The sequence below is a fragment of the Lynx rufus genome, unplaced genomic scaffold, assembly GCF_022079265.1.
Source record: "Lynx rufus isolate CCGP_SWC_20201006 ecotype Redwood Valley unplaced genomic scaffold, mLynRuf1.p SCAF_18, whole genome shotgun sequence".
Taxonomy (NCBI): Eukaryota; Metazoa; Chordata; class Mammalia; order Carnivora; family Felidae; genus Lynx; species Lynx rufus.
This window is the reverse complement of record NW_025814832.1, coordinates 22,507,148-22,521,713: the sequence shown is the minus strand read 5'-3', so window position 1 is coordinate 22,521,713 and position 14,566 is coordinate 22,507,148. Positions and strand designations below refer to the sequence as shown.

The following is a 14,566-nucleotide window of genomic DNA, read 5'->3' as shown; positions in this document are numbered from 1 at the left end:
AGACTGGCCAGCTCAACCCTACTAAACTTCTGGAGCGGGATTCCAATGTGGGGAGGTGAGGTGGGCCTGTGCGTGCCAGGTCCAGGCTGGACCCTTGACCTGTGCCCCTGGGGGCAGGGGGAGAGGTAGCGTTATGGACTCTGCACTCCCAGCCTGGGTTCCCTTGGGGCCAGAGCATCAGCATGGAAAAGGTTAATAAATAACGTTGTCAGCGTCCTGCCTGGTTATTGTTAACTGGAACCCAGTGCTGGGAGCTGCTGGTGAGGACAGTGGTCTCATCCCAGCTCTACAAGCAACTGGAGGCCCACCCTCTCCCTAGTTCCCAGGGGAAAGCCTAGAGTGCTGCCTTCACTGGAGAGAGGTGGTGACTACAGTCAGGCCGCTCCCCAGGGACAGGATACCGTATGGGAGCCTAGGTACAGAGAGCAAAAGGAATCATCTGACCTGCAACCTCCCCAGGGCAGGAGGAGGAGGCTTTCTCTGACTCTCAAAGGTCATCAGAGCCAGCTGCCAGACCATGTGAGAATGAGCTAGTGGTCAGAGAGGACTGGGATCTCTACACCGGGTGCATCTCTGAGATGCAGAGGATTGAGCTCTGTGCCTTGGCCTGGAGACAACTAGAGGGGAGAGAGCCATAGGGACAGAAGGGGTTGGGCTCTGCTCTCTTGCTTGCTGACCCCAAATCCTGAGTTTACTCAGTCATCCTTCATGCTCCCCAGGACTGCCACCCTCCCTGCTTCCATACCACGGGACACCCTAGCGAAGTCCAGGCAGTGGGAAGCTGCTGAGATCCCCAGGGGACACACGTGAGGGAGGATCCTTGGGGCTGTCACCCGGGAGTCAGCAGAGAGATGTTGGGGGGGGGGGGGCGAGGGAGGGGAAGGGAGGGGAGGCTGAAGTCAGGCCAGGGGCTTAGGGTGGCTGGGGATGGGATGATGCCTAGAGACTTCTGGGAGTGGAGGCCGAGTGGTACCCCAATCTCAGACTCACCCTGGGGAAGAAGGTCTGGATGGAAGCTAAAGGGTCATGTGTGCCTGCCTGCCCCCCTTCAGCTTTTCTTGGTCACAGGGCTATTCTGTGTGTGGCTTCCCAGCAGCTACCAGCTGCCCCTGTGGCAGCTGGCTTACCTGCCCAGCTAGGAGAGTATTCGAAAGAAGACCCAGCAGCAGCAGGTTCACCAGCTGATTGCACGGCACTTCGGGATCTGGGCCTGCAGAGAGGCGAATGTTCGGCATTCCTAACCTTGGGCGCCTTGGACAACTGAGCTTTTGTTCATATTACTGATACATAATGCCCAGTTAGAGCCCAGGATGAGGAAGGGGTCACTGGTGGAGAGCCCCAGGCTTTGAGAGGAGGCCCCACTTCACCTCTTCGGGGGGAGGGAAGGATGGGGTCTGCCCCGGGATTCAGAACAGGCTCCTGCGGAAGGGATTCTGTGCAGCCAACAGCTCCACGACTCAGCTTGTCTCCAGGAAGGAACATCACTAGGGGAGAGGAGACACAGAAAGCTGAAGCCAAAAGAAAGGACGTGTGTACGGGTGGGTGGAGAGGCTGGTGTGTCAGGAAATGGCTAAAGCCTTTCCTATCCCTCAGCTGTCACCAAGCTATGAGGAGGTGAGGCCCTCAGGTCACTGCCTGCACCATGACCGAACTGCGGCTCTGCTCATCCACCCCATGAAGCGACACCTGCTCTGCTCAGGGAAACACCACTGTGTAGGAGGAACACCCTCTTCCATCCTGCTCCTTTCTGCTTTTCCAGAGGACTGGCAGGGACGGTGCTGAGCCTACAGGGACACCTCCAGCCATCTCCCCCAGCTGGGCCTTGGTACGTGAGCCCCCACAAGAAGGAAGCCAAAGTGAACCTCAACAAACCCTGGGCCACCTCTGCCAAGGATCTGCAGGAGGTGGAGAATCTGGGGTCGTGTCCTGAGAAAATAAGGTGACAAGTTCAAGGCAGACCTTCTTAGGTTGGGAGGCTTCTGTGCCCCGGTCCCTGAAGCTCCTGCCTGCAGGGCTGAGTCCTTGGAAAGAAGCCACTGGACCCTACAGGCCCTGCTGGGGCTGCAGCCCAAACTGCCCACCCCCAACAGCCAAGACAGCCCTCTGCCCCAGCTGAGACTTTCTTCCTGGCCTTGCCACTCGAAGCCAAGCGTCTAAGGTCTTGGGCTGGACTGACAGTGAAGGCCCCAGCCCCGTCCAGGCCCAGATTGAGTTCCTAAAGCCAGATCCTTTGCTGTTTATGGTTTGTGATAGATCAAGAACCAGAAAAGGATGTGAGGTGGGCGTGTCTTTCCCCAGGAGATGGAAAGCAGCCCATTTGTCACCCATTCTGCCTCATCACTGAAAGGACCTGGGTATTCCAGGGTAGATGGGGACTTTCTACGCTGGACCCACAGAGTCAGACAGGGCCACTCCTGGGGCTGCAGCCCCAGCTCCCTCCAAATATGGCTCCAGGAGAGGACATGACCATGTTGCTTCCTTTACGGCCCCTCCCCCACACCCCCACTCCCCCCAGGACCTGGCCTGGGATGGGTTCCTGGGGGAGAAGGAGCAGTGACACCCTCAAGCACAAGCTCTCCTCCTCCTTCCCCTCGGGGAGATGGCTCTAAAGCAATCCCTTCTCAAACACACTCCCCTCTTCTCTTTTCCTCACTCTGGCAGGCCGCTTCTCTGCTTTGAGGGTGCTCCGTGGTGCACACTACAGAACGTGGGTAAGGGCCAAAAAACCAGCAAGCAGCGCCATGCAGGTTTATCCCCACACAGCACAGACTCATGACTCCAGCACACTTTATTTCTGGCCCCAGGTCAGGTCTCCCAAGAGCCAGTCACTTCAGAGTCTTCTGCAATCACCACCAAACAGACGTCCTCAGCAGACCTTGTCGTGCCAACCCTTGACTTCTGCTGCTGCCATCCTCTCCTGTCACCTGGGCTCCAGTCTCTGTCCGGCGGCCTCGACCAGGAGTTCAAAGCATAGCCACCAGTTTGAAGGTGCCCTCAGGCTTGGTAGGAACCACATGGACAAAAGTCTTATAGAGCACGGCACCCTTGGGCAGCCTGGTGACCAGGTCCACAGCCTCCGCGTTGCTGGGACTGGGCACATAGACCTCCTTAGTGTAGCGGACTATCCCCTCCTCCAGGGCATAGAGGTACTTCTTCTTCCCCAGCCCCACCTGCAACACAAAGACCCAGTCAGCTGGACCGATGGCCAGGTGGTCCATCCCAGGGCTTCAGAACAAACTTCTCGTAAGGATTCAGGCCCTGGGCCCAAACGGGAGATCAGAAAGCTCTACCCTGGGTTCCCTTTCCTACTGCTTGGCACTTCCTTGACTTCTACTTCTTTACCGACCCTGGGACAGAAGGGGGAAAACAAAAACTCCGACAGCCAATCCACGGGGTTGCTCCGTCCCCGAAGGCTGGGATCTGGACCCGTGTCTGTGCAGCTGGCCAGAAGCCACACCAGACAAATCCCCAAACCCCAGGCCTGGGGAAACTGCCCCTCATCACTGCCCCTGGGAGCCTGCCTCGCTTAAAATGAAAAAGCGCTGGAGTTGTCAGAGTAAACATACGTTTGCCATATTTTCATCCAAACAGTGATCTCTAAAGTTCAGGCTTCACGGGAAGGACAGAGCAAGGCTGTATCTATGGCAACACGTACACTAACAAAACAGCAGTACCAATGGTATCCGCTGATATGTGCATCAACTCGGTTAACTCTCACCTGCCGGGGCAGCTGTTTATTTCTAGCTGTTCTTTGGGCGAAGACTATGAGCAGAGAATAAATTAAACTACGAGCTGCATACACGGTTTGTAAACTGTATGTATTTCGGCATTTTTCTTTTAGAGCTTGAGATTGGCAACACGGTACTCAGTATTTCTCTGACTAAAGGAATGAGCCCTGGAGCGAGAGTGCCTGGTTCAAATCCCAGCACGACTACCTACTATCCTATCGTGTGACCCGGACGAGCTGTGTTACTTCACTGTGTCTGGGTTTTCTCATCTGCAAAACGGGGGTAATATCAACTGCTTTATGGGGTCAACTCGAGGAATTAAATGAGTTCATCATTAAGAGCTCAGAATACTGCCTAGCTCACAACACGTTAGCTTTTGTTATTGTCGCTGTTATTACTTTGGCAAGTCCCAAGAGTTAACACAGCCACACAGCCAATGTCTCAAGTTCTAAAAGACAAAGCTCCTGCAAGTACAATCAATTCACATACAAATTAGCATTTCTGACGTAAGTATTGGCTACTATCAGTCTTTTGGTGCCTCCTAAAATTGCCAAAAAAGGGGCGGTAGGGGAAACGGATTCCAAAGGAAACCAAACCAACACTTAAGATAACGTGAAGAGTCTCGTACCGATCTGCGTTGACAAAGATCTTTCCTACGTCAGAAAGTAATCCAAGCTTGCTGAAGCTGAAATCCCTGCCTGCTGTAGACCTGATTTCTTGCACGTCCACTGTACTTATTAAATCCAAACTATCTTTTTCAGCCATCTATTAACTTCGTGCAAAACAGCGATTAGAAAGAAAGAAAAAGGAATACACTGGAATTAGCTCCCCCAGATTCAAAAAATATCTCAAATCACTAAGCGTCTCCTCCTCTAACAGGTGGGGGTTAGAAAGGAGACCCGAGAGAACCAGGCTGCTGCTACACAAGGCAAGGCACAGTGACCGGGAGTCAGGCATCCCTGGCATGAACCCCAGCTCTGTCACGTGGACCCCTCCACTCTCTAAGTCTCTGGCATCTTACCTGGACAATGGAGGTGCCATCTACCGCATCACAGGGATGGGCTAAGGGTGAAACGAGATAATGCAGGCCCAGGAAGCAAAATGATGATTGGCATTTGGTAAGTACCCAATGAACGCAACTGTTTTGTTATTTACTATCATGCTTAGGAGCACAGAGAGGTGGTCCTGGGAAAGAAAAAAGGGGAAAGGGCCACGGAGCAACTCACATGGGCGCCCGGGTGCCAACGGAAGTGGCGCTGAGTCGCAAGGATGTTGCCGGCATGAACGTAGTGATCTAAAAGAGAAGTCCACAAGCACACTGACTCTGGGCCCCAGTGCTGGGGCAGCACAGCTAACTGCTGGGAAAACACAGCGGCCCTCGCTTTCCTGGACCAAGTGCTGCACGCCGACCTCTAAGCCTGACCCTGGACAAAGTCAATTTCTTCATGCAGCAGCAGCCCCGGGTCTCCCTCGGCCAGTTTTCTCTCTCCAGTCACGTGGCCCAGGTTCACAGCTATCTGCTCTTCCTCAGGACCCCCTCCCTGCCCCAGGTCTTCTCTGCATCTGGAATCTGGAACCAAGTGCTCTGGCGAGCTAAGTGCAGAGCAGAGGACCAGGAGTGTGCGTGGTTTTCCTGTTCTGCAAAGGAATGCTGGGGACAGCACGGGAGGGGGCAGGTGGGAAGTGGAAGCCAAGGCACACCCTCACCCTCCATTTTCTTGAGGCCAAAGCGTTTGCCTGGTGACTTTCCACCCAGATTTTTGGAGCTGCCGCCTGTCTTCTTGGATGCGTATCTGACAGCAAGAGACGCAGTCTGAGGGGGGCCCAGCAGGGTTGTAACTGCAGACAGAACAGAAAAGTTGGTCAGAGAGGCTCCCAATCACTCCTCCTCTGCCTCAATGGGCCATCTGCTAAGTGAGAGGTGACAGGGGGGCAGTGGCAGGGGAGGGGAGGAAGATATGTGAGCAGAAATGCCACTTGACTGTGTTGGTTTTCAGGGAGTGTCTGCAAGCCCTTGGCCTTCTCCCACTGCAGGGGACAAGTCGTTCCTTGTATTGTCCAGGGTGTATGCACTCATGCGAAGAGTGTGTGTGGCCAGGGGAGGTGGTGGGTAGTGAAACATTCACGGAAGATAAATAAACACCATGTGCCCTGGGTCCTGACACATTCAGTCCTGCTGAGGAGAGACAAACACCACAGAAACGTAAGCCATCAAGAGGACACCACAGAGCTGCTGGCTTCAGCCTCACTCACCACATGTCGTCAAAGCTCCAGGCACTGGGGAGGGGCCAGACCACAGGGCCCGGCAACAGGACACCCAGGCAGAGGGTCCTGCTTTGGCCTCACCCACCACTTTCTCAGCCATCCACCCATCCACTGCACACCAGATATGTGTAAACAAAAAAGGGCAGCTTCTCTGAGGGTGGCTCCCACAGGCTCCCAGCCATTTCAGAAGGCTAGATTCTCTTGGGCAAGCCTAGCCAGCACAGGTCCTAGCCAAGACTGATACCCTGCCCTTGACAACCTGACCTCCCCATACGCATTCCGAAATGCTCAACGGCATTTACTTCTGAAAAAGGAAGTGAACTAAAATTCACACTAACCAAGCTAGAAGCCCCTTGCTATATGACAAGCACAGGGCTGGCAGTCCTTGCTCTCAGGTGTCCGGACACAGCCAGGGCTATGCCAGAGTCTTTAGAGAAGTCTTGTGAGTCCCCGGAGCCTACAAGTTCAGTGTTCCTGAAACCAGGTTTCTGAAGCTTTAATGAGCACAGAGAGTAGCTGGGGCAAAGGACCAGATATAAATGCTCAGAAAGACATGTCAAATACCCAGCACCGGGATCTATTTACCTTTAAACCTATTCGTTTATTCATCCTCTTATTAAGCTGAAGAATGGGGCTTTTGTTTTACCTACATTTTCTCTTTCATAAATCTTTGCCTTTCAGCCTACTCCCCATCCTTCACCTCAAAGTAAATGATGCGACTACCTATGCAGTTGCTCAGGAAGAAATCAAGACCTTGCAGATCGCTTCCCTTGGCTCATCTCACATATCCAGCTCACCAGCAAACTCTGGGCTGTATCTCCCAAACAGATCTTAAAAACCACCCACCATTTCCCTCCAAGTTCACTGACACTAGCATCTTGGGGAAATCCTCTCTCATCAAGGCTCCCATTTCAGCTTCCCATCTGGTTTCCTCGTTTCCACTCTTAAAACCCTCTTTAAATTCACGTAAGAGCAGCTGTTTGCTTCTCAAAATGTAACACTGGCGTGAGTCACTCTCCGGCCCCTCATTCTCTGACAGGGCTAGGCCTCCTATCGTGCTTTGGGTCTTAACTTAGATGTCACCTCCTGAAAGGCCTTCCCTAATCACCAACCCCCCGCGCCCAGAAAAGACACCCCCACACACGTATTTTTGCTTTCCTTAACAGCACGTGTCACAATTTAAAACCATTTTGTGTACGTGCTTATTATGTATTGGCTTCTCCACTAGAAAGAACCGGTCCGGGGGACAGAGACTGTCTTCATCTTCTCTGCTGAGATCCCCAACACCGACCCACAGTCTAGCACAGAGACCGAGCGGGTTATTTGGGAGGGGGGGGGCACCAATGTACAGTATTTATAGATGAAGGGATCCAAATACACCAGGGAGTGGAAGCGAGGTGCCCAAGTCACCAAGCGCCAGGGAAGCTGTACTGGCGCGCCCGGCAAAGGAAGAACACGTGCTCCCCCAACCCATCCACCACCCACTGCCGGCCGCCCGAGACGTGTCACGTGACCGGTGACAGCCGCCCCTCGAAGCTCGTGGGCCCTCCCACACGCCCGACTCCGCGCCCAGTGTCCTCCGCAGAGAACGGCCTCCACCCCCAGGCTCCCTGCAGGGCCCCCGCTCCGCCGGCACCCCTCGCCCCGCAACAGCCGCGGCGTCCCGTTACCGGCCGCCCGCGTCCTCAGCGCCAGCGCCGCCGACGCCATATTCGCCGTACATTCGCTTCCGGTCTCAGAGACCTGCTTCCGCTACCGGGCGATCTACTTCCGGGGTCTTCGCGGCCGTTGAAAAAGTGGCGCGGGGAGTGGCGGGGGAGCGTCGCTGTGCTGGCGCGGCGGGCGGCGAGCGGGGGCCTGCCTCCTGAGCACCCCTCTGCAGGGCCTGGGTGACCAGGGCATCGGGGGCTGTGCCGCGCGGTGTGGACGAGCCGGGCGCGTCTGGCAGGCAGCCTCGTTTTGCCGGACGAATGCGAGACCCAGGGAGGGGACCGGGAGGAGGTTCCTCTGGAGGCATTCAGCGTGTTTACTGAGTGCTTAGCGTGTGTGCCTCGTGCTGTACCGAACGCTGTAGACGCACGATTTTACTCCTCAACAATGTTACCACGTAGGTATTGTTATCATCCCTATTTTGCTACATTGGAAAGCGAGGCTGGGGAAGGTTAGGTGGCTCATCCGGGGGTCACACCTACAGTGTTAGTGAGTGTTTATTCAAAGATACGGATTCTTGTACCCGACCCAACAGTTGCACTCCTAGGTGTATGAGCAAGAGGGTTGAAAACACGCCCCCACGAAAACGTGGAGATGGATGTTCGCGGCAGCATTGTTCATAATGGGCAAACCCCAGAAACGAACCAAATATCCGTCAGTGCTGAATGGATAAACAAAGTGTGGCCTATCTACGCAGTGTTACACCTCAGTCTTTAAAGAAAGGATGCCTTGATAACCTGCATGTCAAATGCAGAGATCAACCAGGGGTGGTGTTGAGTCTTGGCGTTGAAATTTTCTCATGGTGATCTCCACTTTGTTTATAGGTCGCCTTGACCTAGAAGGGATTTGAGGCGTCCCGTTAGGCTACAGACAGGTGAGCTCCAGGTTGAATGTGTTGGGACCGCATCCTGTCTTTTCTGTTTCTCTAGATACCGTACGTATTTCCGTAAAGTTGGGCCACAGAACGTGTCTAATGGACTGAATTCAGTGCTAGTCTGTGTCTCATCTCTCTTTTTCCTTTTAGGGAGTTAATTTGATAGCGCCTATCGATGGCTGTAACGAAGTCATCACTGTCGCTGGAGTCCAGTGAGAGTGACTCTGAAGAGTTGCCAACGTTTGCCTTTCTGAAGCAGGAAGCGTCTTCAACGAAGAGGAGGCAGCCTCAGAGGGAGAAGATTGTTGTAGTTGACACCTCGGATTCTGAGGCCTCCCGTCCTCCATCACCAAAGTTGAAAGGTACACCACCTGTCCCAGACATAGCGGAACCTGTCCCACAAACGGAGCCAGTCAGGGTGCTAAGCAGTGGAAGTGAGGATGAGGAAGAATTAATCCCCCTGGCGCAGAGGCTTACATGTAAGTTTCTGACCCGCAAGCAGCTGAGCCCTGAGGACGCTAGCTCCCCGATTCAAACTGTGTGGGGTCATCGGAGTACTGAAGGAGCATCGTGCGGCTGGAAAAAACAGTCCTTTCCAAAGGTCCCTGATGCCTCCTTCCGTGACACCTCAGAGAGACGTTCATCAAGTAACAGGGACCCTGTGGGAGACCGTCTGTGCCATCAGCTTCCAGCCTTCCAAGCCACCTGCCCTGTGCAGAGCGACAGCTTGACAGCGACCAAAACAAATGCTGAAGCCCCCCCACTTCAGAAGAGAACCAAGCATGGTCAGAAGGTCCAGAGGAGAGGCTCACGGGGATGCCAGCCGCGGGGACGAGCAAGCCAGAAGGAGAGCACCCTGAGACAACAGGAAAGGCAGAAGAAGGCGGCCCCGGTGAACAGGCTGAAAGCTCAGAGGCCCGAGGAATGCTTAAGGCACATCATTGTGGGGCTGGATCCAGGTGCTCCTGACAACTGTCTTCATCCTGTGCTGGGCCCTTCCTGCTCCTGGGCCACCCACTGATAGCGCCTTTCCTGTCGTCTGTTGCAGTGCTCTTACAGATGGAAGGCGGAGGCCAGCTCCTCGGGGCGCTGCAGTCCATGGAGTGCCGCTGTGTGATTGAGGCACAGGCCGTGCCTTGCAGCATCACCTGGAGGAGAAGGGCCGGGCTAGCTGAGGTAGCAACTTTCTGGCTGACGTCTCTCCTCCCCTCTTCAAGCCAACCGATACGTGTGCTTTTATTGTTAAGAATATTAGGCAGGGTCCCAGCAGGAAAACAGAAGGCACACTCAACTTAGGGTAATTTGAGGAAGATTTAATAAAGGATCTGTTTTTTAAAGCGTGGGCAGGCTACAAGGAAACGACAAGGGACGACACAGTACCTCAAGGTAATAATAACACCGTTAACTCAGGATTTCTCCACCTCAGGTACGGTCGGCATTTCAGGTCCGATAATTCTCTGTTGTGGGGGCTGTCCTGTGCACTGTAGAACGTTGAACGGCATCCCTGGCCTCTATCCACCAGATGCCAGTTAGCACACTCCCGGGCATGACCATCAAAAACGTCTCTAGATGGTGCCAAACATCCCTTGTGGGAAAAACTCACCCCTGGTTGAGAACCACTGACATGTTTCTTACCATACCTCGGCCTGAATGGATGAAGGGGAGAAGTGGTTATCAGAATCCAGGAGAGAGAAATGTAGACAGCACCCACCTTGAGAGAGGCTTGACCTCCAGTAGAGGAAGGTAGCAAACCCTAAGTGACCCCATCTCGAGGGAGCCAGGGAAATATCTTGACTTCATTCCTCCCTCCCTCCCTCCCTCCAATCTCCTCCTGGGTTTCCCGCCAGCCTTTGCACCAGATAGCCTGGTGATGTGGCCTCCTGCAGGGAGCAGAGTGGGGAAGGAGGGAGAGGGGATCCGTGGGGGGCAGAGAGAAGGTAATTCTCACAGGATTTCTACTTCTCTCTAGCTGGGCTTTGGGAATGGGTGGGCTTGTGCTTGAATCTCAGCCCCAGGCCTTTATGGCTATGAGCCTAGGCAAATTATTTCATCTCCTTGTGCCTCATGTGTAAAATGAGGACACCGTTACATCCTTTTGGGTGCCCCGTGTCGTGGGGACTAAGATAACCAAGCACCGGCCCGTAGCAGGCACACAGCAAATGTTCCTTCCTTGGCCCGGGCTCCCAGGTTAGTACAGCTGCTGTGCCTTCCACTCGTCTGGTCTGTGAATCCACAATACTCCACCCCTCATTTAAGAGTTTCTAGATGAAAACGTTAAGATTTTTTCCTCTTGGGGCACCTGGCTGGCTCAGTCAGTAGAGCACTTGACTCTTGATCTTGGGGTCATGAGTTCAAGCCCCACTTAGGGTGTGGAACCTGCTTAAAAATATTTTTCCTCGCATTTGGCTCTCATTTGCTCAATAATTTAGGGCAATTGCATACTTTTTTTTTCTGAATTGATTTTATTTCTTTTGAGAGAGAGAGAGCACACACAGGAGGGGCAGAGAGAAAGAGAGAGAATCCCAAGCAGGCTCCGCACTGTCCGTGCAGAGGCTGACCCGGGGCTCGAACTCACGAACCGTGAGATTGTGACTTGAGCTGAAATCAAGGTTCAGACGCTTAACCGACTGAGCCACCCAGGCGCCCCTAATTGCACACTTTTTAATTTGGGTTGTTAGCAAATCTTTATATCCATGTCGCAGCTTAACCTTTCAAGGCACTTCCGCATTCTCCCTCTTGCGTCAGTCGCGGTCACCCCAGTCACCCCGCACAGAGGGAGTTCTTACCCCCACATCACAGGCGGGGGGGAGGCAAGTCAGAGGAGCACAGCTGAGCGGGAACTAGAACCCACAGCTCCTCCCACTGCACTTTGCTCTGTTCTAGGCCTTGGCTTTTGCTTCCAGGGACCCAGTCAGAAAACTGCACTGGCCCTGCTCCCGGTCACTGTGCGACACTGGATTGTTGGCCCTGGTGAAGAGAAGGTGCTCTCCCAGGCGGAAGTTCCCCTGTGGCTCTTATCTCTGTCACATAAAACCTGTGTGTGTGTAAGGGCCATTCAGCTCCCAGTCAGCATCTACCCTCAAGGGCCAAGTTACTTATTTGTACCAACCCCTCTGGAAGAGTTTCCTTCCCCTCCACCCCCCTATCCAAAGCGCCCAGAAACATGGGCAGTTCTCAGCATTTCCACACCTTTTACTCACCGCTTCTGAGATCCAGTATGCCAAGGTCGAGCAGGGGAGGACTGGGAGGGACAGGATCACGGGTTACCGTTTCTGGCCACCACGGCTTCATTCCAGAAGAATACTGCACAAGTGGGCTCGGCTGATGGGAATAAGTTCATCACCCAGAAGGCCTGGGTCTCTCTCACGGGTGCTGAACCCCTGCTGAACTGCCCCTCTCTGCTGGGTCCCGGGTCCTTTGGCAGGATGGAGAGGAAGGCTGGGTGGAGGAACCGATGGTCCTGGTGCTGCTCCTGGCAGAGGCGTTTGTGTCCATGGTCTACAAGTTCAAGCAGGTGGGCAGAGACGAGTGTCCTGCGAGGCACGGGGCAGAGGGCCGACTCTAGGGAACAAACGTTAACGCAGCGTCTGCCTTCGCGCAGGGAAGCCTGGGTGACTCTGAGAAAGGGAAGGAAACACTCCGGAGCTTCGTAACTGACACCGCAGCGAGGACAGCTGGGAAGGCTCTGTCCCTGGTGATTGTGGACCAGGAGAAATGCTTCAGGTTTGAATTTGTCCTCGAGACAGCCTGAAAAGGGGCAGCTCTTGGGCCGTCGGGGTGCACTTACTCATCGCAGATCTGGGTCCTCCCTGGCAAGCCCTGTGGGACCCTCTGGTCTGGTCTTTTCACCCCTTTCCTGCCTGAGCTCAGCCTGGAGCTGCTGCTCTTTGACCTCCCCCCCCCGCCGATTCCAGCGCTCCCCATCTTCCAAGAAGAAGGAAACGGGGAGTGGCAAACAGAGAACAGGCCAAGGAGAAGAAGCGGACACAACCAGAGGCCAGCGCAGGGCAAATGGTGTCCAGGGTAGATGTGGAAGAGGTAAGAACTCGGTGTTGCCTGAGTCGGGCTGGGCTCTCACTCTCCCCTAACCCAGTTTGCTGTGGATAAAGAACAAAGTGCCTGCTGGACACGACTCTCTGCCTTGGCACCGAGTAGGAGAGAAGGGGCTAAAACAGGGAGCCAAGGCGCTGGGGTGCAGCTTCGGCGGGTGTGAGAGGGCAACTTCGACGAGGCCGAGTCCCTCTGCCCTTCCAGCCCGTCCCGCTTTTGGGTGTCTAGGCATTGGTGGATCTGCAGCTATACACCGAAGCCCAGGCCCGAATCGTGCAGAGCTGGAAAGAGCTGGCCGACTTCGCCTGCGCATTTACAAAGGCTGTGGCCGAGGCGCCCTTCAAGTGAGTGCCCCCAGCAAGTCTCCGCCCCACCGCCGGGCCTGGTTCTGTGCGGATGTCCTCTTCCCCTGGGGTCTGCTGCCGGCTCATTGTCGGTCAAGCTGGCGGTGGAAGGAGCAGACCTCATGCTGGGGATTCTCATGAGGAGCCCTCAAGCCTAGCGCCTGTAAAATGTTCTGCTTTAGCTCATGTGTAAGTTCGTGGCCTGCAGGCTGCCCTGGGTCACCAGTAAGCCAAGTTGCCAGGTTTCATTACATGGCAGGTCACAGTGTAATAAGCCCTCATGAAACAAACTTTTAGCCTACATAGTTCTAGGAGTGTTCATGGTCGGAACTTAGAGTTAGTGAAAGACCTCAGAGACCATTCACGCCAAGTCCCTCCTCATTCTATACCTGAGGGAACTGAGGCCTTAAGAGAGTGCCTTGTCTAAGCTCCTAGCAAGTTAGAACTGGACCGGGTTCCCCGATTGCCTGACACCCAGTCCCTTGTGTCTGTCTGTCCTTGTGCACACTGCTCTCTGGTCAACACAACCCAATTTCAGCATGTGAAACAATCTGGTACTTTCCTGGTGCTTTCTCTTTTAATGGAAAGGACTAGGTGTTGTTTTTAAGGGAACCAGCAACTAGCGGTGTTTGGGAACAAAGCACTCAAATAGGCCAGATACAGCACTGTGCCTGCCTCTTGGGAGGTCAGTGGAAGGAGGGAGGGTTTTTAAGTTCCCAGCCGAGGGGACAGGTGGAGTGACTGACTCATGACTCTTCAACTGCTATTCACAGGAAGCTTCGAGATCAAACCAGTTTCTCTTTCTGCCTGGAGAGTGACTGGGCGGGAGGGGCAAAAGTTGACCGAGCTGGCAGGGGGCTTGCGCTGGTCTGGAGGAGACAGATTCAGCAGCTGAACAGAGTCAGCCTGGACATGGCCAGTGCCATTGTGGACACCTATCCCTCCCCACAGCGTCTGGTCCAGGTATGCTGCTGCAGGGGTCACCCCCCACCTGGCACCCCATGGCCTCGGTGGACTCCCAGGTGGCTTCCTTGGGGCACACCGGTGGTCCACAGTGTGGGCCTGCAAAAAGCAGTTAACACTGACCCGGGGAGGACAGGTTCTCCTCCCCAACACCCTAGCTTACTGCCCCCTTATGGATGCACAAGGGTGACTGGATGGTACAGTATTGAGAGGTCTTTTGCCACTTGCAGGCTTACAGGCGGTGTTTTTCGGAGCAAGAGCGCCAGAATTTGCTTGCGGACATACAGGTTCGCCGTGGGGAAGGTGTGACCTCCACCTCCCGCCGTGTTGGACCAGAGCTCTCCAGGCGGATCTACCTTCAGATGACCACTCTGCAGCCAGCTCTCTCTTTAGACAGTGCAGACTGACGCCAGCCCTCGGGGACGAGGATGACAAACGAGGTTTGCATCTCCTCCGCCTTTGGCCACAGGAAGAGACTGGACGCGCCTCCTTGAAGCACAAGCCTGGGTCGGACCACAGGCTGTTCCCTGGGCGCCCTTATCTGCAGAAGTCTCCCTGTCAGCTTGGGACAGATGGCTGAGATACTTGTGTTTACCTTCACAAGCCTTTAATTTTCCTCTCCTAGCAAAAAC

General features: G+C 54.5%; 3 protein-coding genes across 6 annotated transcripts in view; 2 read left to right on the top strand and 1 right to left on the bottom strand.

The window, feature by feature from the left end:
• The window catches only part of XYLT2 (xylosyltransferase 2), a 20,582-nt gene extending 16,785 nt beyond the window's left edge, over positions 1-3,797 (top strand). The window contains exons 12-13 of one of the 3 annotated variants that reach the window (XR_006962323.1): positions 1,594-1,825; positions 2,662-3,797. The gene's annotated coding sequence lies outside the window, so the exon portion shown is untranslated. Of the gene's footprint in view, positions 1-1,593 lie in introns of all 3 variants that reach the window. The other 2 variants (XR_006962322.1, XR_006962321.1) reach the window with 2 other exon arrangements.
• MRPL27 (mitochondrial ribosomal protein L27) lies at positions 2,771-12,008 on the bottom strand. 2 transcript variants are annotated; one of them, XM_047081048.1, is made up of 4 exons: positions 11,778-12,008; positions 5,436-5,567; positions 4,955-5,022; positions 2,771-3,170 (listed from the first exon to the last, which is right to left on the bottom strand). In XM_047081048.1, exons 1-4 carry the CDS (start codon positions 11,866-11,868, stop codon positions 2,964-2,966), a joined length of 498 nt encoding a protein of 165 aa, XP_046937004.1. In that variant the 5' UTR covers positions 11,869-12,008; the 3' UTR covers positions 2,771-2,963. The 2 variants fall into 2 exon arrangements, with proteins under 2 accessions (XP_046937004.1, XP_046937005.1); XM_047081049.1 differs by lacking the exon at positions 11,778-12,008 and adding an exon at positions 7,664-7,803.
• Positions 8,014-14,565, top strand: EME1 (essential meiotic structure-specific endonuclease 1). The gene is made up of 10 exons (XM_047081046.1): positions 8,014-8,100; positions 8,528-8,577; positions 8,728-9,536; positions 9,626-9,753; positions 12,002-12,091; positions 12,179-12,300; positions 12,492-12,615; positions 12,856-12,971; positions 13,745-13,934; positions 14,165-14,565. Exons 3-10 carry the CDS (start codon positions 8,753-8,755, stop codon positions 14,339-14,341), a joined length of 1,731 nt encoding a protein of 576 aa, XP_046937002.1. The 5' UTR covers positions 8,014-8,100; positions 8,528-8,577; positions 8,728-8,752; the 3' UTR covers positions 14,342-14,565.
• The last annotated feature ends 1 nt before the right edge of the window (position 14,566 follows it).